The 19,780-nt window shown below is 36.7% G+C and overlaps 1 protein-coding gene across 2 annotated transcripts; it reads left to right on the plus strand.

Annotated features, from left to right (window-relative positions):
• Positions 1-521: 521 nt before the first annotated feature.
• On the plus strand, positions 522-18,887 carry LOC120144084 (AP-2 complex subunit alpha-1-like). 2 transcript variants are annotated; one of them, XM_039158239.1, is made up of 28 exons: positions 522-869; positions 2,890-3,021; positions 3,601-3,726; positions 3,850-3,912; positions 3,986-4,083; positions 4,175-4,382; positions 4,619-4,690; positions 4,773-4,865; positions 5,252-5,353; positions 5,461-5,558; positions 6,450-6,531; positions 6,626-6,714; positions 6,866-6,971; positions 7,074-7,139; positions 7,688-7,794; positions 7,884-7,982; positions 13,691-13,696; positions 14,707-14,827; positions 14,945-15,136; positions 15,258-15,488; positions 16,492-16,572; positions 16,722-16,886; positions 17,010-17,096; positions 17,188-17,313; positions 17,615-17,695; positions 17,770-17,841; positions 18,210-18,289; positions 18,363-18,887. In XM_039158239.1, the coding sequence occupies exons 1-28, from the start codon at positions 738-740 to the stop codon at positions 18,502-18,504; spliced, it is 3,057 nt and encodes a 1,018-aa protein (XP_039014170.1). In that variant the 5' UTR covers positions 522-737; the 3' UTR covers positions 18,505-18,887. The 2 variants fall into 2 exon arrangements, with proteins under 2 accessions (XP_039014170.1, XP_039014171.1); XM_039158240.1 differs by lacking the exon at positions 13,691-13,696 and adding an exon at positions 14,584-14,602 and having other exon boundaries at positions 7,884-7,969.
• Positions 18,888-19,780: the final 893 nt, after the last annotated feature.

The raw sequence follows: 19,780 nt of genomic DNA on the forward strand, positions 1-19,780 counted from the left end.
AATAGTTCACTCAATGCTCACCAAAAAGCTCCATGATTTTGAATGTCAAATTACCTCTATTATTTATAGAAATTAGTTGTGATGCTCTTATATGTTTCTTAGCAATGTGAGATTATTTTGTTCTCATATTTTCACTTTTTAGACTTTTGGATGCTCTTCTATGTTTCTTAACCATTTGAAATTTTAAAAAAAATTAAATCAAACAATATAATTTTGTTATGATTTTTTAACCTCAAATTTATTTTTTAATTATAGTTATATAATTATATTTAATACGTTTTACCTTAAATATTATGTTGTAATTAATTTAAATCATTTTGTTTCATTTGATTTTATAATTTTTAATTTATATATGTTATGACTTGCTTTGAATATGACTTGTGATATAAAAAATTATTTTTTACTAAATATTTTTAATATTTTTTATTTAATTTTTTAAATAATTATGATGTCGTCAGATTCTTTCGATCGATCAAATCGATTCGACCGGTTGAACCCGTGAGCATGCTTATATCTCTCTCATTGTCTCTTTTCTCTTCTAGATTCAAATCATTTCTACTTCAATTTGAAATTTTCGGTTTACTTTACACACCTCATTTTCGCCTGTGAAAACTTATCGATTTCTTTATGCGGGATCGGTTTCTCCGTTTCTGTTGATAGACAAAAAATAGAAAGATCTGAAAATCGAGAGGCAGATCCAGCGGGAAGAAGAGGTGGATCTGGTCGATTGAAGTGTAATGACGATGCATGGGATGAGAGGGCTCTCGGTTTTTATAAGCGATGTTCGAAATTGCCAGAACAAAGATCAAGAGCGTTTACGTATCGATAAAGAGCTAGGCAATGTCCGTAATCGTTTCAAAAACGAGAAGGTTAGGGTTTCGAAGTAAATTTTTAAAATTATTTTCTGTAATTTAAGGGGACATGTTAACACAATGATCGAACTTACTTTCAAGTTTTCTTAGTGCTTCCTATAAAATTCATTTAAAACGAGAATTAGTAGACTTTAATTATTTATATATGTACTTAGATTTTGTTGGAATTCTGGTTTTGTTTGAGAGCATAAGGTGAACTTATTTGAGCTGTTAAAGTCTATTTAGGGTTTATCATTTTTGTTACATTTCCTTTTCTTTTTATATACTTTTGAAGTATAGAAACTAGCTCGTTATATCTATAATAACTTTATCATTTAAAACATATGCATTTGAACACCAGCAAATTTATCATTAGTTTTCCATTTCAGTGGACTAATAGAATAAGCTTATAACAAATGAAATCTCTCATAATTTATTAGGAAAAATGCTTCTCGTAGTTTCAGAATAGTAGTGGCAGCTGTTTGAGTGAGAAAACTGCTATCATTTTAAGCCTTCACTGCTAATTTTTTTTTCTGGCCAAACTTATGTCAAATATCATATGTAGGCGCACACTTTCTTTTTATTTCTTTCAATATTAAATGAAAAAGGAAAAATTAAAGATGAAGTAAAAACATGAGGAAGATATAGGAAAAAATAATAATAAAAGCTCAAGCAACTGGAGCCACATAGTGTGTGCTTGGATTGAAGCTCATAGTCTTAAGACTTCTAACAAATTTTGCAAAGCCTAACTTGAGTGAAATTTTTTATAATGCTACCAAGTATGCTCACTAATCATGAGAATCTCTCACAACTTGATCTTCCTGTTAAAAAGCCTGTAGGTACTGAACTCCAAACATGCATATTTCTATGGTTCTATAGTTAGTAGGCACCATGGTCTGTCACTGTAGTACGACAGTACTCTTATCAAACAAGCCTGTTGCTTTTGGTAAAAGCATAAATTATATAGAGTTGCAAATGAAATAGGTCTCATGTAATAAGCTTGCTTGATCTGGCTGCTGAACATGAGGTCTACGACTCCTTTTGAGGAGTCAGTTCTCACCAATTTGGCAGTGAAGGCCGGGAAGTTGATATTGATTGTATTTTCATGCAGAAGCATGTTTAAAAAGCCAAACATTTGAACTATGCTGTTAAAACTTTAATATTGTAACAGCTAGTGAGGATTCTAACTTTTAAAGATGCATTTACATAAAGTGATGAACTTTTCAATTACTTGGCATATTCAAATTGCAAATATTGTTTTATTTAGATTTTATAGATCCAACTGTTTGTCTTTAGTTGGATTTTATCAATAGTTAGGAGACTGTCCTTGAAGCCTTTGATTTGGTTTTACTTTAGAATTACGGTTTGTCTTTCTCTCTATCTCTTCTAACATCACCCTGTCAGCACACTTTTTAGCGGTCCATATTTGGGCTTTTCTGCATTCACCTTTCATGTTCTATACGTTGAATGGGAAAAGACAAAGGTTCTCAATCTAACTGATGTTTCCCTCACAAGAAGTTGTGTGCCAAGTACCAACAACTCTCTTAGATTGTTGTGAAATTTATTTGCACAAATTTTGCATCATCATACTATTTTTCATCTTTGATTCTCATAAAGGTTCGTGCAAATAATCTACAGTCAATAAGAAACCAAAAATGCATTTGTGTTCTTTCACATGGAGCATTTTCTCCAGCTTCAAACATGCTAGAATGTTAGGTTCATTCTCTTCTACAAGAATCCATACATTTCTTTATTTAAGGGCTGTTTGTGAATTTTAGCCTGTTCTCCAGCTTCAGGAATGTAGCGTTTTTGTTTAGATATGAAGGTTTTTGTTTTAATAGCTAACATATCTAGGTGTTTTAGCTCATTCTTTCATGTGCCGTTTAAAACCTAGAGCCAAGTTTATCCAAACACTGGCCATTCCCTCTAGGAACATTTAAACAGAACCTTTAGTGGCTTGTCTAGTGACAAGGGCTTTGGAGCGTTTTATGAAGATGACTGAAAAGTTTCATACTGAAAGATCATATTCTTCTGACAGGGACTGACACCATATGAGAAGAAGAAATATGTTTGGAAAATGCTTTATATATACATGCTGGGTTATGATGTTGATTTTGGTCATATGAAAGCTGTGTCCTTGATATCTGCACCAAAGTATCCTGAAAAGCAGGTAAAATCATTTTCCTTTGCCCTTTTAATATGGTTAGAGACACGTATGTGAGATACTAAATGGAGAGAAAGATCTAGTGGATACATGCTGTGGAAATGACATTCTGTTCGAAAGCAGGAAAGAAAATGAAATGGTAGAAGAGTTGTAACCAAGGCCTAAAGTAGTTATAATAATTCCAATTTTCCCCAAGAAAGAATAAGGTAATAAAACTAAAGTGTAAAGAGCTAAGAGGATAACATATTGGGACATATGAGCTGTGTGTCGCTTGTTAGAATATGCACTACCATGAAAGGTTTTTTGCTTTATGCTTATAATAATTACTGGTACATTCTACGTGTCTCCAAAAAGTAAAGATTGAAAAATTTTCTACTGTAGAAGCTGTATAATAACCAATTATCCATTATATAATTCTATCCTAATCTCTAAAAATATTTTAATGTGCATCTCAAATAATGGATTTATCATGGAAGTTTGTGTAATTAATTAATTAATTATCATGCTTTGAATGCTTGATATTGAAATCTGCATGTTCCCATTTTGTCTGTGGTTTAACTTTTGTTCTCCCACGATTGATCACAGGTTGGATACATTGTGACTTCTTGTTTACTCAATGAAAATCATGATTTTCTGAGACTAGCAATCAACACTGTACGCAATGATATAATTGGTCGAAATGAGACTTTTCAGTGCCTTGCACTAACTATGGTAAGGCTGAAAAACTTGCTCGGGGTTCTAGTCTTCTAGATGCTCCTTGTATTTTTCATATTGTTACTTTCATCCTTTTTTGTATATTGTTATATCTACTCTTGACCTGAATTAACTCTGTAGGTTGGCAATATTGGCGGGAGGGAATTTGCTGAATCTTTGGCACCTGATGTTCAAAAGTTACTTGTAAGGGACCAGAAACTTCTTGAAGTTCAAGTGCTTTTCTAAAATAAGTCACTGATGAAATCTGTTTTTCCAGCTTTCTAGCAGCTGCAGACCACTTGTAAGAAAAAAAGCTGCATTATGTTTGCTGCGATTGTATAGGAAAAACCCTGACATTGTCAATGTTGATGGCTGGTATGCTAGAATGTTAAAAGCTTTATCCCAAGTGGCTGCTTTTTTATGTTAGTTGTGCTTATTCTGATTTTTTTTATTGCCCTACGATTAGGGCCGATCGAATGGCACAACTTTTAGATGAGCGTGATCTTGGTGTTTTGACATCTTCTATGAGCCTTCTTGTTGCATTGGTATCAAATAATCATGAAGCATATTGGTCTTGCCTTCCAAAGTGTGTTAAGATATTGGAGCGCCTTGCAAGGAACCAAGATGTTCCTCAGGAATATACTTACTATGGTATCCCATCTCCCTGGCTTCAGGTTTGTACTTCTGTTTCACTCCTACAAATTATACGAATTCAATCCCAAGCTTGGAAAAAAAAACTGTTATGTGCCTGGTCTGATTACTGTGTAGAACTGTTTGCACTAGGCTACTTGGTAATTGTTTCGAATTGTTTGCTGTTTTTCTTTTTCCCATCTCTTCTTTGGATTATTAGTAATTATGAACTCCTTTCAGGCAAAGCTTATCTGATATTCATTATTTTCTCTTATAACAGGTTAAGACGATGAGGGTCCTCCAGTATTTTCCTACGATTGAAGATCCTTATACACGGAGAACATTGTTTGAGGTTTCAACTTTTCCATAGACTCATCTTTTGATTTTTTTATGATCATTTTGATACTGAAGGAACTTTGCACGCTGATTTTCAGGTCTTACAAAGGATATTAATGGGAACTGATGTTGTGAAAAACGTGAATAAGAATAATGCATCGCACGCTGTCCTCTTTGAAGCCCTTGCTCTTGTGAGTTTGGTACCAAGTTCTGGTTTTGCCATGAGAAATATATTATTATCAAATTCTTTCCCCGACTATATATTCTTTTCTTTTTAGCATCCACACATGCATATTCTGCCATATTTAAGAATGCAATAGAAGTATTTTCGTATAGATGATAACACCTCACTCTGTACTTGCACAAAGAAGAAAAACATGATGGTTTAAAAGTGGCACTATTTCCTTTCTTGCCTCTTTCTGACATATTGCAATTGTTTAGTCTATATTGTTTACCTCACTCTCCTGGTCCCTCCTAGAGCATCATATGGTATACAACCATGTACATATGTCACTGTTCTAAAGTAGCACATGTGTTTGAAGAGTTCCTTTCTATGTTTTGTTGCACATTGCTACAGGTCATGCATCTTGATGCAGAAAAGGAGATGATGTCTCAGTGTGTGGCCCTTCTTGGAAAATTCATTGCTGTCCGTGAACCAAATATTAGGTATCTTGGTTTGGTACGTTATTGAAACATTGGAACTTAGTTCACTTTTAATGGTAGCAATTATGTTCATATGTGCCAATGCAGGGTTGTTACCTATAACCTAATGATTTTTGGTTGCAGGAAAATATGACTAGGATGCTAATGGTTACTGATGTGCAAGAGATTATCAAAAGACATCAGGCACAGATCATCACTTCATTGAAGGACCCTGATGTCAGGTGAGTTTCTTATTTTGCAGTTTTGAGGGTTTTATTTTTCCTAAAGGCAGTTTGGATTGATGCTTAAAGGTCAAGATGTATACAATCTAGACTTGTAAACACAGGGAATTCCCCTAGAAAACAATATTGTAAGAGAGCTATAAAATCAATTTTCCAACTAACACCGGTTGCGCCAGACCACTTGACAAGGAAGTTGCCTCTTTCAAAATGTGTTTAAAAGAAAGATGATTATTCTTGCCTTTATACTTCCAATATGGTTCATCTACCAAGGAACATTTGCATAATTATTAACCTACAGAAGACCATTAGTAGAGTCAGTTTCCAAACTGAGAGAGAACTAGCTCAAGATGAAGATACGAAAAAATATAAACCTTTTTATTCAGGCTTATATCTTGGTAACATACTAACATCTATTAGTTAAATTGTTATTTGCTTGATTCTTCTTTGTGAATCATTGATAATCAGACTCAAACCTAGGCAACATCTATCACTTACCCATGTAAGGCATGCCAAAGTGTATAAGCAGTGCTTGACACTGTCTGGTAACGAGTTCCTCATCTGGTTATTTGACAGGACAAGTTAGGATTTTAATTCCAATCTAAAACCTTAATTTGTAGCATATGTAGCTCTGACTCTTCATTTGTCTTGATGCACATGTATCCAATGTATATTATGCCATATGTATTGCGATATGACCTTCTGCAGACCCTTGATTATACACGGAAATACTTGGAACATAAAAAAAGAGCAACGATGGAATATTATATATATAAATGGCAACTGTAAGCAATAATCAAGCAACTTATATTATATAAATTAAATTATTTATGCTTTGAATTGTATGCTCTTAAGATTTATTTTTGCTGACTAACAGTTGTGTGGAATTTCCAGTATCCGTAGGCGTGCTCTTGATTTGCTTTATGGAATGTGTGATGTAACAAATGCAAAGGACATTGTTGAAGAATTATTGCAGGTACATAGTCGTGAACATGAAAATCTTTACTTCAAATAATGCTTGAATGATTTGTTTTCATAAGATGAGAATATCACCATAATCTCTTTACCAGTATCTCAGCTCGGCTGATTTCACTATGCGTGAGGAATTGTCACTTAAGGCTGCCATTCTTGCAGAGAAGTTTGCTCCTGATTTGTCATGGTAAGCATGTTCTGTTAAAGCTGGATATTAACTGTTAACGTTATGACAAAATTTTATATTTCGGTGTTTTCATTTCTATCTTGTAAATTAACTTCATCATATGATTGCCTGTTTTCCATGTCAAAATGACTAGCTTGCCTAAATCTTGCAGGTATGTGGATGTTATCCTTCAATTGATTGACAAGGCGGGAGATTTTATTAGTGATGACATATGGTTCCGTGTTGTGCAATTTGTTACTAACAACGATGACCTGCAGGTGACCGTAAATTCTCTGACAAATTTACTTCTGAATTTTATAACCGAATATTCTCTTCATCTTTGATGGCTTACGGGCTGAGACTTTTATTCCTGTGACCAGACTTATGCCGCTGCAAAGGTCAAAGAGTATCTTGACAAGCCTGCTGTACATGAGACCATGGTCAAGGTTCGTCAATTTGTATTTTTTTTCCTGATGAGTTGTGTGGGCTTGGAAGTAGTGTATGGTTCATGTGAACTGTTTAATCATTCCATACTATTATTTAAAAATGGCAGTAAGATATTTTCTATGGGTTGGTTTATCCATCCTTCAGCAGTAGGAAAAGCATATTTGATCAGATTAGAGATCTTGGCGTATTGAAACTGGTCTTTATATCACAGATGGTCTCCTTACAAGACAAATTAAGGTTTTTCATTAAATTAGCATATTGGCTTCATTCACATCAGTCATGTCCATTTTAGGGTCATTATTTTATTCTCGATATCAAAGGGATTTTCATTTTTAACTTATTCTATGTATAATGGACCGAGATATGCACCATGCTGCGTTGAATATTTCTGCCTTTTCTCTTGTTTGTTATTAACCAAATTCAATCAGATTTCATTATTTGTGTTAATCTCTTCCAAGTTGATATTATTCAGCACCAAGTTTGATCAAGATTTATATATTTCAGGGATAGAGATATATAAGTTCACTATGGAATTTGTTTGTATCAGGTCAGTGCTTACATTCTTGGAGAATACAGCCACCTATTGGCTAGACGGCCTGGGTGTAGTCCAAAAGAAATCTTTAGCCTCCTACATGAGAAGCTTCCTACTGTATCGTAAGAGTCTTTATACCTTGATTATCTCTGTTTGGGCAGTATTTACTTTCCATGTATTTTAGTAACTTATAATGGATATCGTGTTCCAGGACTACTACCATTCCTATTCTTTTATCAGCTTATGCAAAGATTTTGATGCACATTCATCCACCAGATCAAGAACTGCAAAGTCAGATTTGGGCAATATTTTTTTGATAGGAAAAGTAGGTCTCATAAAAACCTCCTTCTAAGTAGCCCTTACCATGAGGTCAGAACCTACTAGGGGAAGGAGGAATAGAGAACCTTAATATATTGATAATGTAAAAATTACATAAAACTAGAACCACTCCTTTAAGATACATAAAACTTAAGCACACTCTTATAACGCCTTGATTAAAAACCTCCGAACTCAGTACTAAAAAAGTGACCCACTACCCAATCCCCTCCTTTGCAAGCAAATCTGCCTCGCAATTACATCTTCTCGGAATCCACCTCACAATGACCTCATACTCAGAAACCGCATCCGCAATATCCTTGACAAAATTTAAAAGAAAAGGAGGAACTGACTCCTGATATTTCAACCACTCCACAGCTAGCTTGCAATCAGATTCAATAATAAGCCTTCCCTTCAATACCCATTCTGATGACACAAAGATGTCTATTCCTCTTTTGATAGCTTTTAACTCTGCTAAAATAATAGGAGTAGGCCCTATTTTTTCTGAAAACGACATCAATTTAATCCGATTCCAATCTCTAAGAATGCCCCCAATTCCTGCTAACAACCCAACCCTACTAACTGCTCCATCCACGTTAAACTTAAAAAAATCGACTGGAGGAGGACTCCAGTAAACCACAGGCCTGTTCGAATCAAGAGAAGCTGAAATATTATCAGCCAATGAAGGATCACCAATTAGAGAGTCCACTTGAATAGAGGATAAAGGATACTTAGCTAGGAACCATTTCGCAAGCCTTAACCTGACTGTGAAAAACAATGAGGATGTGTCCAGCTTGCCTCTTTCAAAAACAATTTCGTTTCTCATCTTCCAAATCGACCATAAAACAGCCCCCGGAATAAACTTCCACATATTAGAAAATGGCCTAAGAACAGACCATGAAATTATAATTGATGAAGGATCAGTAGGTAAGGCTAACTTGATACCCCAGTAGGCTATGATTCTGTTCCATAGTACCCAGGAAAACTGGCAGTAAATAAACAGATGCTGAACTGATTCCTCTGCTTGATTGCAAAAGGGGCATAGAGAGTCCTCCCCTAAGTGAACCCCCCTTTTCTTCAATTCCCCTCTAACCGCTACTTTATTAAGTGATAGTTGCCAAAGGAAAACCTCTACTCTAGGAGGAACCAGACCTTGCCAAACACATTTGTTCCACCTAAAGTTATCCTCATCCACTGAGTAGAAAGATTTCGTGCAAGCTTTAACGGAATACAAACCCTCGCCCGCACCAACCCAAAGCATGCAATCCTCCAAAGATTCATTTAATTTGATAACATTGAGCTTGTCCAATAGATCAACCAGCTGAGCCACTTCCCAATCGCATAGATTCCTCCTAGTCTTAATATTCCACTCCCAACCATTCAAATCAAAACTACCAAATTCAGCAACCTTACCCCCTTGATTTGTTGACAGAGCAAAAATCCTAGGAAAAAGAACTTTCAATGGAAAATCCCCCAACCATGTATCTTTCCAAAAGAAAATCGAATTGCCATTCCCAACTTGTAACCTCGCATGAGATCTAATGCATCCTCCAAAGAAATCATCCTTCATGTAGCTATTCACAATACCTCTCCAAATCCAAGAGTCCTTATGGGAGGAGACTTTATTGACATCCATAGAAAGACAACTAACACTATGTTTAGAACATAAGAACTTTTTCCACAAAGATTCTTTTTCGTTGGCAAACTTCCACACCCTTTCCCAATAGTGCTCTATTAATAAGCTTCAAATCAACAACTCCTAGACCACCTCCACACTTCGGTTTACAAATTTTATTCCAACTCACCCAATGCATTTTCTTCTTTTCTTCTCCTCCACCCCATAAAAAATTCGCCATCAAAGAGTTTAATTTTTGACAGATTTTAGCTGGAATCTTGAAAATAGCGAGATAAAAGATAGGTAAAGAGGATAAAACCGACTTAATAAGCACCAATCTACCGGCCATAGACAAAGAAGAAGCTTTCCATCCCGCCAATTTCTTATCAAAGTTAGCTAGGACTGGCTCCCACAGTTTCTCACAGTTTCTTTTAGCCCCTAGCGGAAGGCCTAAATAGACTGTCGGAAATGAACCAATAGAGCAGCCAATGTCCCTAGCCCAAATTCTCAGTGTGTCCTCCTCCACATTAATACCATACAATTTACTCTTAACTAAATTAAGATGAAGCCCCGTCATAAAACTAAAAATCATCAACACTCGTCTAACGTTTTTAATTTGAGTGATGGAGGCTCGACAAAAAATAATTAGGTCATCCGCAAACTGAAGATGGGTCAAATTGAAACTGTTTTGCACATTTCCAAAAGAAAACCCTTGAAATAATCCTAATTCCACAGCTTTATTTAACATCATATGAAGGAGTTCACCAACCACATTAAACAAAAGAGGAGAAAGACTACATCCTTGTCGCAAACCTTTAGCAATATGAAACTCTTTTGTAGGAGACCCATTCAGTAGAATAGATATAGAAGCTGTAGAAATACACTTATTTATCCAAGAACACCACCTTTCTCCGAAGCCCATCTCCTTCATAAGCCTTAACAGAATCTGCCAATCCACGGTGTCATAAGCTCTGCTAAAATCCACTTTGAAAACAACCCCCTGCAGCCCTTGTTTCCTCCAATAATCTATGCCTTCATTTGCTAAACAGGCGCAATCCAACAATTGCCTCCCCGGAATAAACGCAAACTGTGTAGGGCTAACAATATCTTTAACACAAGAAGAAAGTCTTTTCGAAAGAACCTTAGAGAGAATCTTATACAAGCTGCCCACTAGACTAATAGGTCTATAATCTTCAATACTCTCAGGATTACCTTTCTTTGGAATCAAGGTAATAAAAGCATGATTCACTCCATGAACCCACCGCTTTCCATTGTAGAAATCTGAAAAAAACTCCATAATCTTCACCTTCAACAAATTCCAATACTTCTTGTAAAAACCCATTGTGAAGCCATCCGGCCCTGGTGCTTTTGCACTATCCGAAGATGAAATTGCTTGCCACACTTCTTGCTCTGTAAACACCTCTTCTAGAGAATCACTTTGAACTTGAGACAACTGTTTAAAATCAAAATTCAAGCCCTCAACTTCCAGTGTAGTTTTTTCATTATATGCATTCTTGAAAAACTTAAACACACTGTCTTTATCTTTTCTGGATCCGAAATAACTTTGCCTTTAAAATTGATCGAATGAATAGTGTTGAATCTATTCCTTTTCAATGCACTAAGATGAAAAAACCTTGTATTCCTGTCTCCATCTTTAATCCATCTGTTCTAGATTTTTGAAACCAAATTCTCTCCTCAATCCTTAACAGTCTCCATAATTCCTTTTTAGACTCAATCAATTGTGCCCAATCCCCTGCAGACTGCTTTCCACCTTGACACTTTAAATCCAGACTGTTAATTTTAATTTCCAGCAACGAAATTGACTCTGACAGCCCTAAATGTCCACTTCCAGACCAGTTTCTGATTTCATTTTTTGCACCCTGCAGTATTCTGAAAATTCCACCACTATTGTTCTTCTTCTCTTCTACTTCCAGTGAGTCTGCAACTAAATCATCAAAACCTTGTTCTTCTAATAGAAAATTAAAGAACCTAAAAGGTTTTGGACCCCAATTTGTAGATTTATCCTCCAGCAAGACTGGATTATGGTCTGAAATAGATTTCGGTAAAATCGACTGCACAATGTTAGGGAAAATCTTAAGGAATCTTGCGCAGATAAGGAACCTATCCAATTTCACCCATGTTGAAGATTCTCTATTACTGCACCAAGTGAAAGAACCTCCTGACATAGGCAAGTTAATGAGATTGGCTTTTTGTACGAATGACCTGAAAATATCCATAGTATGCCAATTTTGTGATTTGCCTATCTTTTCTTCTGAATCAAGATACGCGTTGAAGTCTCCCCCTAGACACACTGGTAAATTTAGAGCTCTAACATACTTCAGCAACTCCCCATAAAAAACCTCCTTCTCAGCTTCGACTGGAGGCCCATAAACATTAATAGCTACAACTCCATAGAACCATGCTTAGATTTTCCTACTAACGCCAGAAACCTACTATGCACAAACTGATCAATGACTTGAACCACGTTCTCATTCCACAATGTAATCAATCCCCCGATGACCCCTGTGCTGGAGAAACCAACACCCCCTTTAACAAGTTACCTCCAATCCTTCTAAAAATCGCCCCATGGCATCTTTCCAACTTAGATTCTTGAATGAAAAGAAAAACTGGTTTCGTCTTCTTGACTAACCTTGCTGCAGCTACACACTTCTCCCTCCTCCCAAGACCCCTAATGTTCCACGAAATAATACTAAAATTATTCATAAAAAAGAATTACTCCCCCTACACTCAGCTAAAACTGAGCAGCCTTCATCCACCCCTAACTGCATCTGTCTCTTGACCAAGACATAATAATTTATCAATAAAAGCCTCCTTCCCTTCCTTAAATGAAATACCTAACATCTCACACACTTCCCAAGTATCCACTGCTTCCTTCAGTAATTCCACAAAGAGGAAGAAGAAGCAGTCGAAATATTAACCAAGTCAATAGCTTCAGAAATTAAGGCTCTCCTCTTCCTTCTCTTCCTTCTCTTTTCATTTCCTTTCCCTGAAGCATTCACAGAAATAGCTTCCACCCTTTCAACACCATCATTACAAATGGTAGGGACCGTAGATGTATTCTGAAAATCGGCAGAACCATTGAAGTCCTTATCTTGTCCCTTTCCAATACTATTCGTAGGAAACTGCTGTATACTTCTAGGAACAGAATTGTTCTGCTTAAGCTTCGGAGAAGCCATGGGACAGAAGACATCATCTTCAATAGCTGGACACAACCATATTCTTCTATCTCTTGACCTTTTATAAACTCGGGCATAGCGTCCTCTTCCCCTTCTGCCAACAGGAGCACTCCTAATTGACAAACCTATCATAATATCTTCATCTTCCATATCCCCATTTTTTCCTTCTTCTATTGATACACTTCTTTCTTCTGCAAAAAATTCAGACAGATTCTGCTCCTTATTCTTGTTTGCTAGCCTAGCCCAATTCAACTTCACAGCAGGGCCAGCTGGAATAATTTTAGTAACAGGAGAATAAGCCTCCCAATTAGACTCCGAATGGGCTGAACTCTGGGCTGCAACCTCTCTCAGCCCAAGGCCTGCAAACTCCCCCTGGTATTTAATTCAAATTCAAACTTGTCTGACACCCCATTACTATTGGGCAGAGTGTCTGACTTATTTTCCAAATCCTGATCTCCACCTTCTTCTAACGTCCTCCTTTCTTGACTTTTCTGAAGCCACGTGTCAACTTTTGACCAGAAACCTTCCGCAGAGTTCTCCCTGTTGTCTCCTACCTTATCTTTGTTTCTACCATCTTCCTCCTTTGACACTTCGTCATTGCAGTTGCCAAATGACACAGTCTGCCTCACGTCTCCATAAGCTTCAGAGAAAGCATTAGAGCTGGATCCCACATTAACTTTAACTTTAAACGATCTGCCATAAGATCCTACAATAACAGATTCTTGTACATCGAACGGACTTGCCACCCTTAGCAGCATTCTAGCCGAAGAGAGGTCATCTCTGTTTCTTGTTCCCTCCGGGATACAAACAACCTTTCCCCACTTTCCTCCAAGCTTCTCTAGAAAAGGAATACTCCAACTAAGAAGCGGTAACCCAACCAACTCGACCAAGCAATAAGCCAAAGGGACTCCATCTTCACTCAACAATGGATCTACCCAATCAAACCAGCAGTAAAGTTTCTCTCTAAGACTCGACCACGCCTTCAGGAACTCTTCATTTGTATTGAAGATAATAATGCATGCGTTCCTAACATATCCCCACTTTACTATCTTGACCTGGAACCCCTCTTTTGCCAAAGCTCGCACCACCATAACAGGCTGAAATGTATCTTTAAAAATCCCTGTTAAGGAATTTTTCACCCAGCAAAAATCTTCTGAAGGGATGTGCATATCCCAGACATTTCTTACTCCTTTTGCTTTCTTCTGACCTTCCCTGTTCACCCTTCTTTGTTGATCCACACTCCTACTGTTATCCACATTCACAACCTCCTTATACGTTCTGCCATCTCTCAAACTTCTCGGTGACTCCAAGTCAACCTGCTGTCTGCCATTAGCTTCTCTACATGGCTTAATTCCTTCCAGCTGAGATCTTTTAACCTCTGCATCTCTCTTCCGGCCCCTCTTATACTTAGCCACCCCCACAGTGACTCTCTTCCCATCAATCAACGTTCCATTTACATTCATAACTGCTCTTCTGCAACCTTCCTCCACCGCATATTGCACAAAAGCAAACGTTGATGACTTATAATTCGTTTTAACCATAAAACTTGGGATAAAGACCCTCACTATTCTACCATAATGGTTGAAAATCTCTCTTAACTCACTTCTGGTAACTCTCTTACTAAGATTTCCAACAAAAACAGTCCATTCCTCACCGGAGAATGAATGACCAAACGCACCCGCTCTCTTTCTCTCTCTACTTTTCTCACTCATGGTCATACCCCACTGTACTTACTGGTGGGTATCTTTTATATGTATGTGTATATATATGGGATAAGATCCTGGTTTGGGCAATATTCAACAAGTGAGATTTAATGTTTATAAATTTTTCTCTACATTGGTTAACATTTCATCTAGTCTTTTGAAATTTGAAAATTGCTTAATTCAATATTTTATTCTTTAACTCAGATATGAGAGTTGCATTGATGCTGAGATACAACAACGAGCTGTTGAATACCTTGCATTGTGTCAGAGAGGTGCTCCTCTAATGGATATATTGGCCGAAATGCCTAAATTTCCTGAGCGTAAGGTGCGTGTACTTTGCAATATTTGTTTAGAATGGCCTGCTCCAGCTCTGAGTTGCAGATGGCCCGTGTTAATCTTGATTCAAGTGATGGTTACTCATGCTCATGTCCTCAATGTACAGTCTTCATTGATCAAAAGGGCAGAATATTCTGAGGCTGACACTGCAGAGCAAAGCGCTATCAAGTTGCGCTCTCAACAGCAAACATCAAATGCTTTGGTTGTAACTGACCAACACCCTGCTAATGGGGCAACATCACCAATTTCGGTTGGCGAGCTTAGTCTTGTAAAGGTGCCCAGCATGATTACTAGTGAAGTTAGATCTTTTGGAATCCTAGTAGCTACTTGTTTTCTATGTTTTATATATATATAATTCATGTTAGTAGCTTTTGTTTTAAATCTAATTTGGACTAGTATTATATTTGAAATCTTGGCAGAATGATACTTCAACAGACTTGTCTCAACAAAATGGTGCTTTAAGTAATGTAGATACACAACCTCCTTCAGCTGACCTCCTTAGTGATATTTTGGGCCCACTTGCCATTGAGGGCCCTCCTGGTGCTACTGTCCAATCTGAGCACAATGCCATCTCCGGATTGGAAGGTGGTTCAGATGCAGTTGATGGTTCAGCCATAGTGCCTGTGGAAGAGCAGACAAATACAGTTCAGGTACTGCATTCTCTATATAATGTTTACCCGGGTTAAAACTTAAATCTCTCCTTCCAAGTTCAAAAATCAGAATGGAACCTTTATGTGGTTTATTATCAACATGGAAGAAAGTTGGTTTTAATTTGTCCTACTAATGATGTCTAAAAGGACACTAAAACGTTTTGTGATCCAACCTCATTAACAGCCCTTGAACCCATTACTTAAAAATTACGACGCAGTTTTGATACCTCATTTCCTTGCCTTTGTTAGTAGTGCTTACTGGCTGCATTCCATGCTGGGTCGCGGCTTTCTTCATTTAATTATATTTTTCTTTTATCCAATATAAAAAGAATGGGATTTTTTTCCTTCACTTCTTGAGAAGATGAGGTTGGGGGATTCTATTGTTGGTTGCCGCCTTAGAGAAAGTTATTTCCATTGTTCTATCTGTTTGTAGTTTATTTATTGTATTTGTATGATTATAATGCCTTTCTTTTCACATATCCTCAAGTCATCATTGTACAGAGCATTTATTTTCCAGTTTGTTGTTGAAAATTCTCTGGTTACGGTATCCTGCAACATGCTAACAAACATTAAGGATTTGCTTGGTAGGGTGGAAAGAAAATTGGAATGATGGAAAATTGAAGTGTTAGAAAAGTGGAAAGAGAGAGAATTAATTTTTTCTTTCCATTGGTGTGCTTGGTAGGATGGAAAAATTGAAAGAAAATTGCATTTTATTTCATTCATTGTTTGGTAGAGTTGAAAAATGAGAGGAAAGAAAATTAAGCTTTGAAAGATGCATATTTTGACATTTTCTCTTATTTTTTTAATTCCAAATTAGAATGATTTGTTTTTACACATGATGCAAAATGGCCATCCTTCTCATTTTCTTTCCTACCAAGCACACTCAATTTTTCTTTTCATTTTTCCACCCAACAAGCAAAGCCTAAAAGTTACCATTGTTGCATGGCAGTTTTGATTAGTGTATTATAAGATTTACCATTTGGTTTTATACTTGCATCTGCAGCCGATAGGAAATGTTGCTGAAAGATTTCATGCTTTATGCTTGAAAGATAGTGGTGTTCTATATGAGGATCCTTACATTCAGGTATGAACCCTTTACTTTTCATATTTTGTAGTTTTTGTTATCTGCTCATTTGTTTTATTTCTTAGGGATACTCTAGGATATATTTTTGGTTTTCAAGTTGGTAAAAGCTTCTAAAAAGTTGCTGAATTTCGCACTAAACTTTACTTCAGATTGGCATTAAAGCAGAGTGGCGAGGTCATCATGGACGACTTGTTCTTTTCTTGGGAAACAAGAATACTGCTCCTGTCGTTTCTGTTCAGGCTATAATATTGACTCCTGCTCATCTAAAGATGGAGCTTTCATTGGTGCCTGACACGATACCTCCTCGAGCACAGGTGAAATTTACTCATTATGCTTGTAGCTAGTTGCTGGCTAAGTTATTGATGTTTTTTTGTCATGTCATACTTCACTGAGGATGAAGCTTTTTTTTTTGGTGTGTGCGCGCATTATATGTGTAGGTTCAATGCCCACTTGAAGTTGTAAATCTTCGGCCGAGCCGGGATGTAGCTGTTCTTGACTTCTCCTACAAGTTTGGGACTAATATGGTACTCTCAGATAATTTGTATATTTTGTGCTTCTATAAACCTGTAGGAGTTGGTTTAATTATACCAGGTAACTTATGATTACCTTTTACAGGTTAACGTGAAGCTTCGCCTTCCTGCCGTGTTGAATAAATTTCTGCAGCCTATTCAAGTGACTGCGGAGGAGTTTTTCTCCCAATGGAGATCTCTTTCAGGACCACCATTGAAACTTCAAGAAGTTGTATGTATATCTCCTGTTTTTTGTGTTTTTTATTGGTTGGGAATGGTGTGGAGAGATTGTGTTTCAATTTATCCTTTGGTATGTTTTGCTATAAAGTGGGTTGCTAGTCCCATCCTTATTTTATTTCAATTGGAGTGTGCTATATATGTGGACACCCTCCTTCACTTTCGCATAACTGTGTAAACAACCATGATATAATGAAGCCTTGTTCAATGTATGCTTTGCCCATATTACCATTTACGGACTAGTGCATTTTCTCTGCTGGGCTCCCCAATTCATTTAGTTGCTCCAAATTGTGCAGGTTAGAGGTGTAAAACCCATGCCTCTTCCAGAAATGGCTAATCTACTCAACAGTTTTCGGATAATGATTTGTCCTGGGCTTGTAAGTCTCTTTCATTTGAACAACCCTGTTCTCGTTTAAAGCAGCATTGTTGACCTTTAAGTTTTTATTTTCAGGATCCAAATCCTAACAATCTAGTTGCAAGCACAACCTTCTACTCGGAGAGTATGCGTGCCATTCTCTGTCTGGTAAGAAATATTCTGTTCAACCAACATGGCTGTTTGGTTATAACGGTAAAGCATGGTGGTAAATTCGGATGACATGATGGCATCTTAGGAACTCACTATTTTCCCCTTGCTTGGTAGTTATTCAATTTGTATGATTTGTATTACATTTATTATTCTGGTTTAAGAAGGATCCGAACTTGTTCTGAAACTACCTGCATCTATTTCTTCCTCCAGCCATTTCATTCTTCTATCTGATTGGGTCACTCGAATTGAATATTGTGTGTAGAGAAATCTAGTCTTTATAACTTTCCCTTTGGACATGTTTAAATTATCCATGTTAGAATCTGGGGAAGGTCACTTCATACGGCTTTTTCTTATGCAACATTCAGGTCAGAATTGAAACAGATCCAGCAGACAGAACCCAGTTGCGAATGACACTTGCTTCAGGCGATCCTACGTTAACATTCGAGTATGTAGCTAAACATCACAGTGATAATGTTTCAATCTTTGCTGTTGGCAGATTTTCTTATATTTTTCTGCAGGTTGAAGGAGTTCATCAAGGAACAATTGATTAGCATCCCTACTGCTCCTCGGGAAGCGGCACCAGCACCAGCAGCAGCTCAACCAACCCCACAAATACCGCCAAATGATCCCGCAGCTATACTAGCTGGTTTGCTATCTTGAAAATGAAGACTTGTTCAGTGTGTATTTAAAAACCTTGATTTTTAGACTCTCCCGGCCACCCATTCGGCATTTGCCCCTCACATTAAGAGGTGGATAAGCTAAAGTCATGATGCAAGGGCTCGCCGGATCCACAGATGAGCTTTAATTATGTTTGTACTGCTTTTAGTGGAAGAAGGGTGGTCGGGCATTTTGTGATCCTTTCAGCACATTCATGGTGAGGGTTTCTTTCCTGTTTTTTCTTCTTATTCCGTTTTCTCCATTTCTTCCGAGTTTTACCAGATTGGGGTTTGTCTATCTAGTACGGTGTCGTAGCTTGTAAGATATGAAGTAGGATCAGTTGTAATAATGTAATGGTTTGTAAAACCCGATATATATATATTTTTTAAATAATATCAAAATGAAAGTCTATAGTGGGAACAAGAAAAAAATGAACATGTGCAATTTGATTATATATGCAATTTTTTTCCAGTTTTGGTTCTTATGTTCATGTGAGTTATTCGGAAGGGAAAACCGACAATTGAAATTACCACACGTTTGAATTTGTGGGATTATGCAAGAGAATGTTTAGATTTCATCAAAGTCTCTCTCATGTTTTTTCATTAATAGTTGAAGTTACTACTTTTATCATTAACGAAAAGTATGGTATTTCGCTGGTAATCTGAGTGGAAAATGAGCTGTTTAAAACTTAAAATTTGAGTTTTACATTTGTCTAAAAAACATCTTTAATAGTGATCGTATAAATGGACACTTTTATCTTCAGTTTCTAGTATGGGTGATATTCGGAAAGATACCCAATGAATAGAATATTATTTTCATGGTAAGCTATATAAATGGTCTCCTTGCATGTTGGTCACTGTTTTTTTTTAAAACTACAACACAGTCATTAATTTTTTTAATCTGTTTATATTGTGATCACTCCCGTCAGCTGTCACACATTAAAGGAGGCTTCTTCCCAAGAAAATCTATTTTTTTTTTAAAAAAAATCTCTTTCTGAAATTGGTAGTTGCCTATTAAAAATAATAAAATAAAATTGGTAGTTGCCACTCTTTTTATTATTATTTTTATCGTCATTTAATAGTTTCCCCTATCGAGAAAAAATCCAAACTAAATAGTTGAAGGCGAGGTTGAAAATCAGACCGGGCTCGAGTGTTGAATGATTTCCATCGATGGAATCTGAGGTTGAAAATCAGACTTGGCTTGTTATTCTTCATTCCTATCTAATTTGGATAAAATTTCTACTGTGCATACATTATCTCGTAAAATTCAGAAATCAGTA

The sequence above is a fragment of the Hibiscus syriacus genome, unplaced genomic scaffold, assembly GCF_006381635.1.
Source record: "Hibiscus syriacus cultivar Baekdansim isolate YM2019G1 unplaced genomic scaffold, ASM638163v2 tig00110879_pilon, whole genome shotgun sequence".
NCBI classification, from domain to species: domain Eukaryota; kingdom Viridiplantae; phylum Streptophyta; class Magnoliopsida; order Malvales; family Malvaceae; genus Hibiscus; species Hibiscus syriacus.

Excerpts from the sequence above, each read along its gene's own strand:
- LOC120144084 (XM_039158239.1), top strand. The coding sequence starts at position 738 with ATGACGATGCATGGGATGAGAGGGCTCTCGGTTTTTATAAGCGATGTT. Across the intron at positions 3,913-3,985 it reads CTGATGTTCAAAAGTTACTT|CTTTCTAGCAGCTGCAGACC; the intron begins GTAAGGGACCAG and ends CTGTTTTTCCAG. Across the intron at positions 14,828-14,944 it reads CTAAATTTCCTGAGCGTAAG|TCTTCATTGATCAAAAGGGC; the intron begins GTGCGTGTACTT and ends CTCAATGTACAG.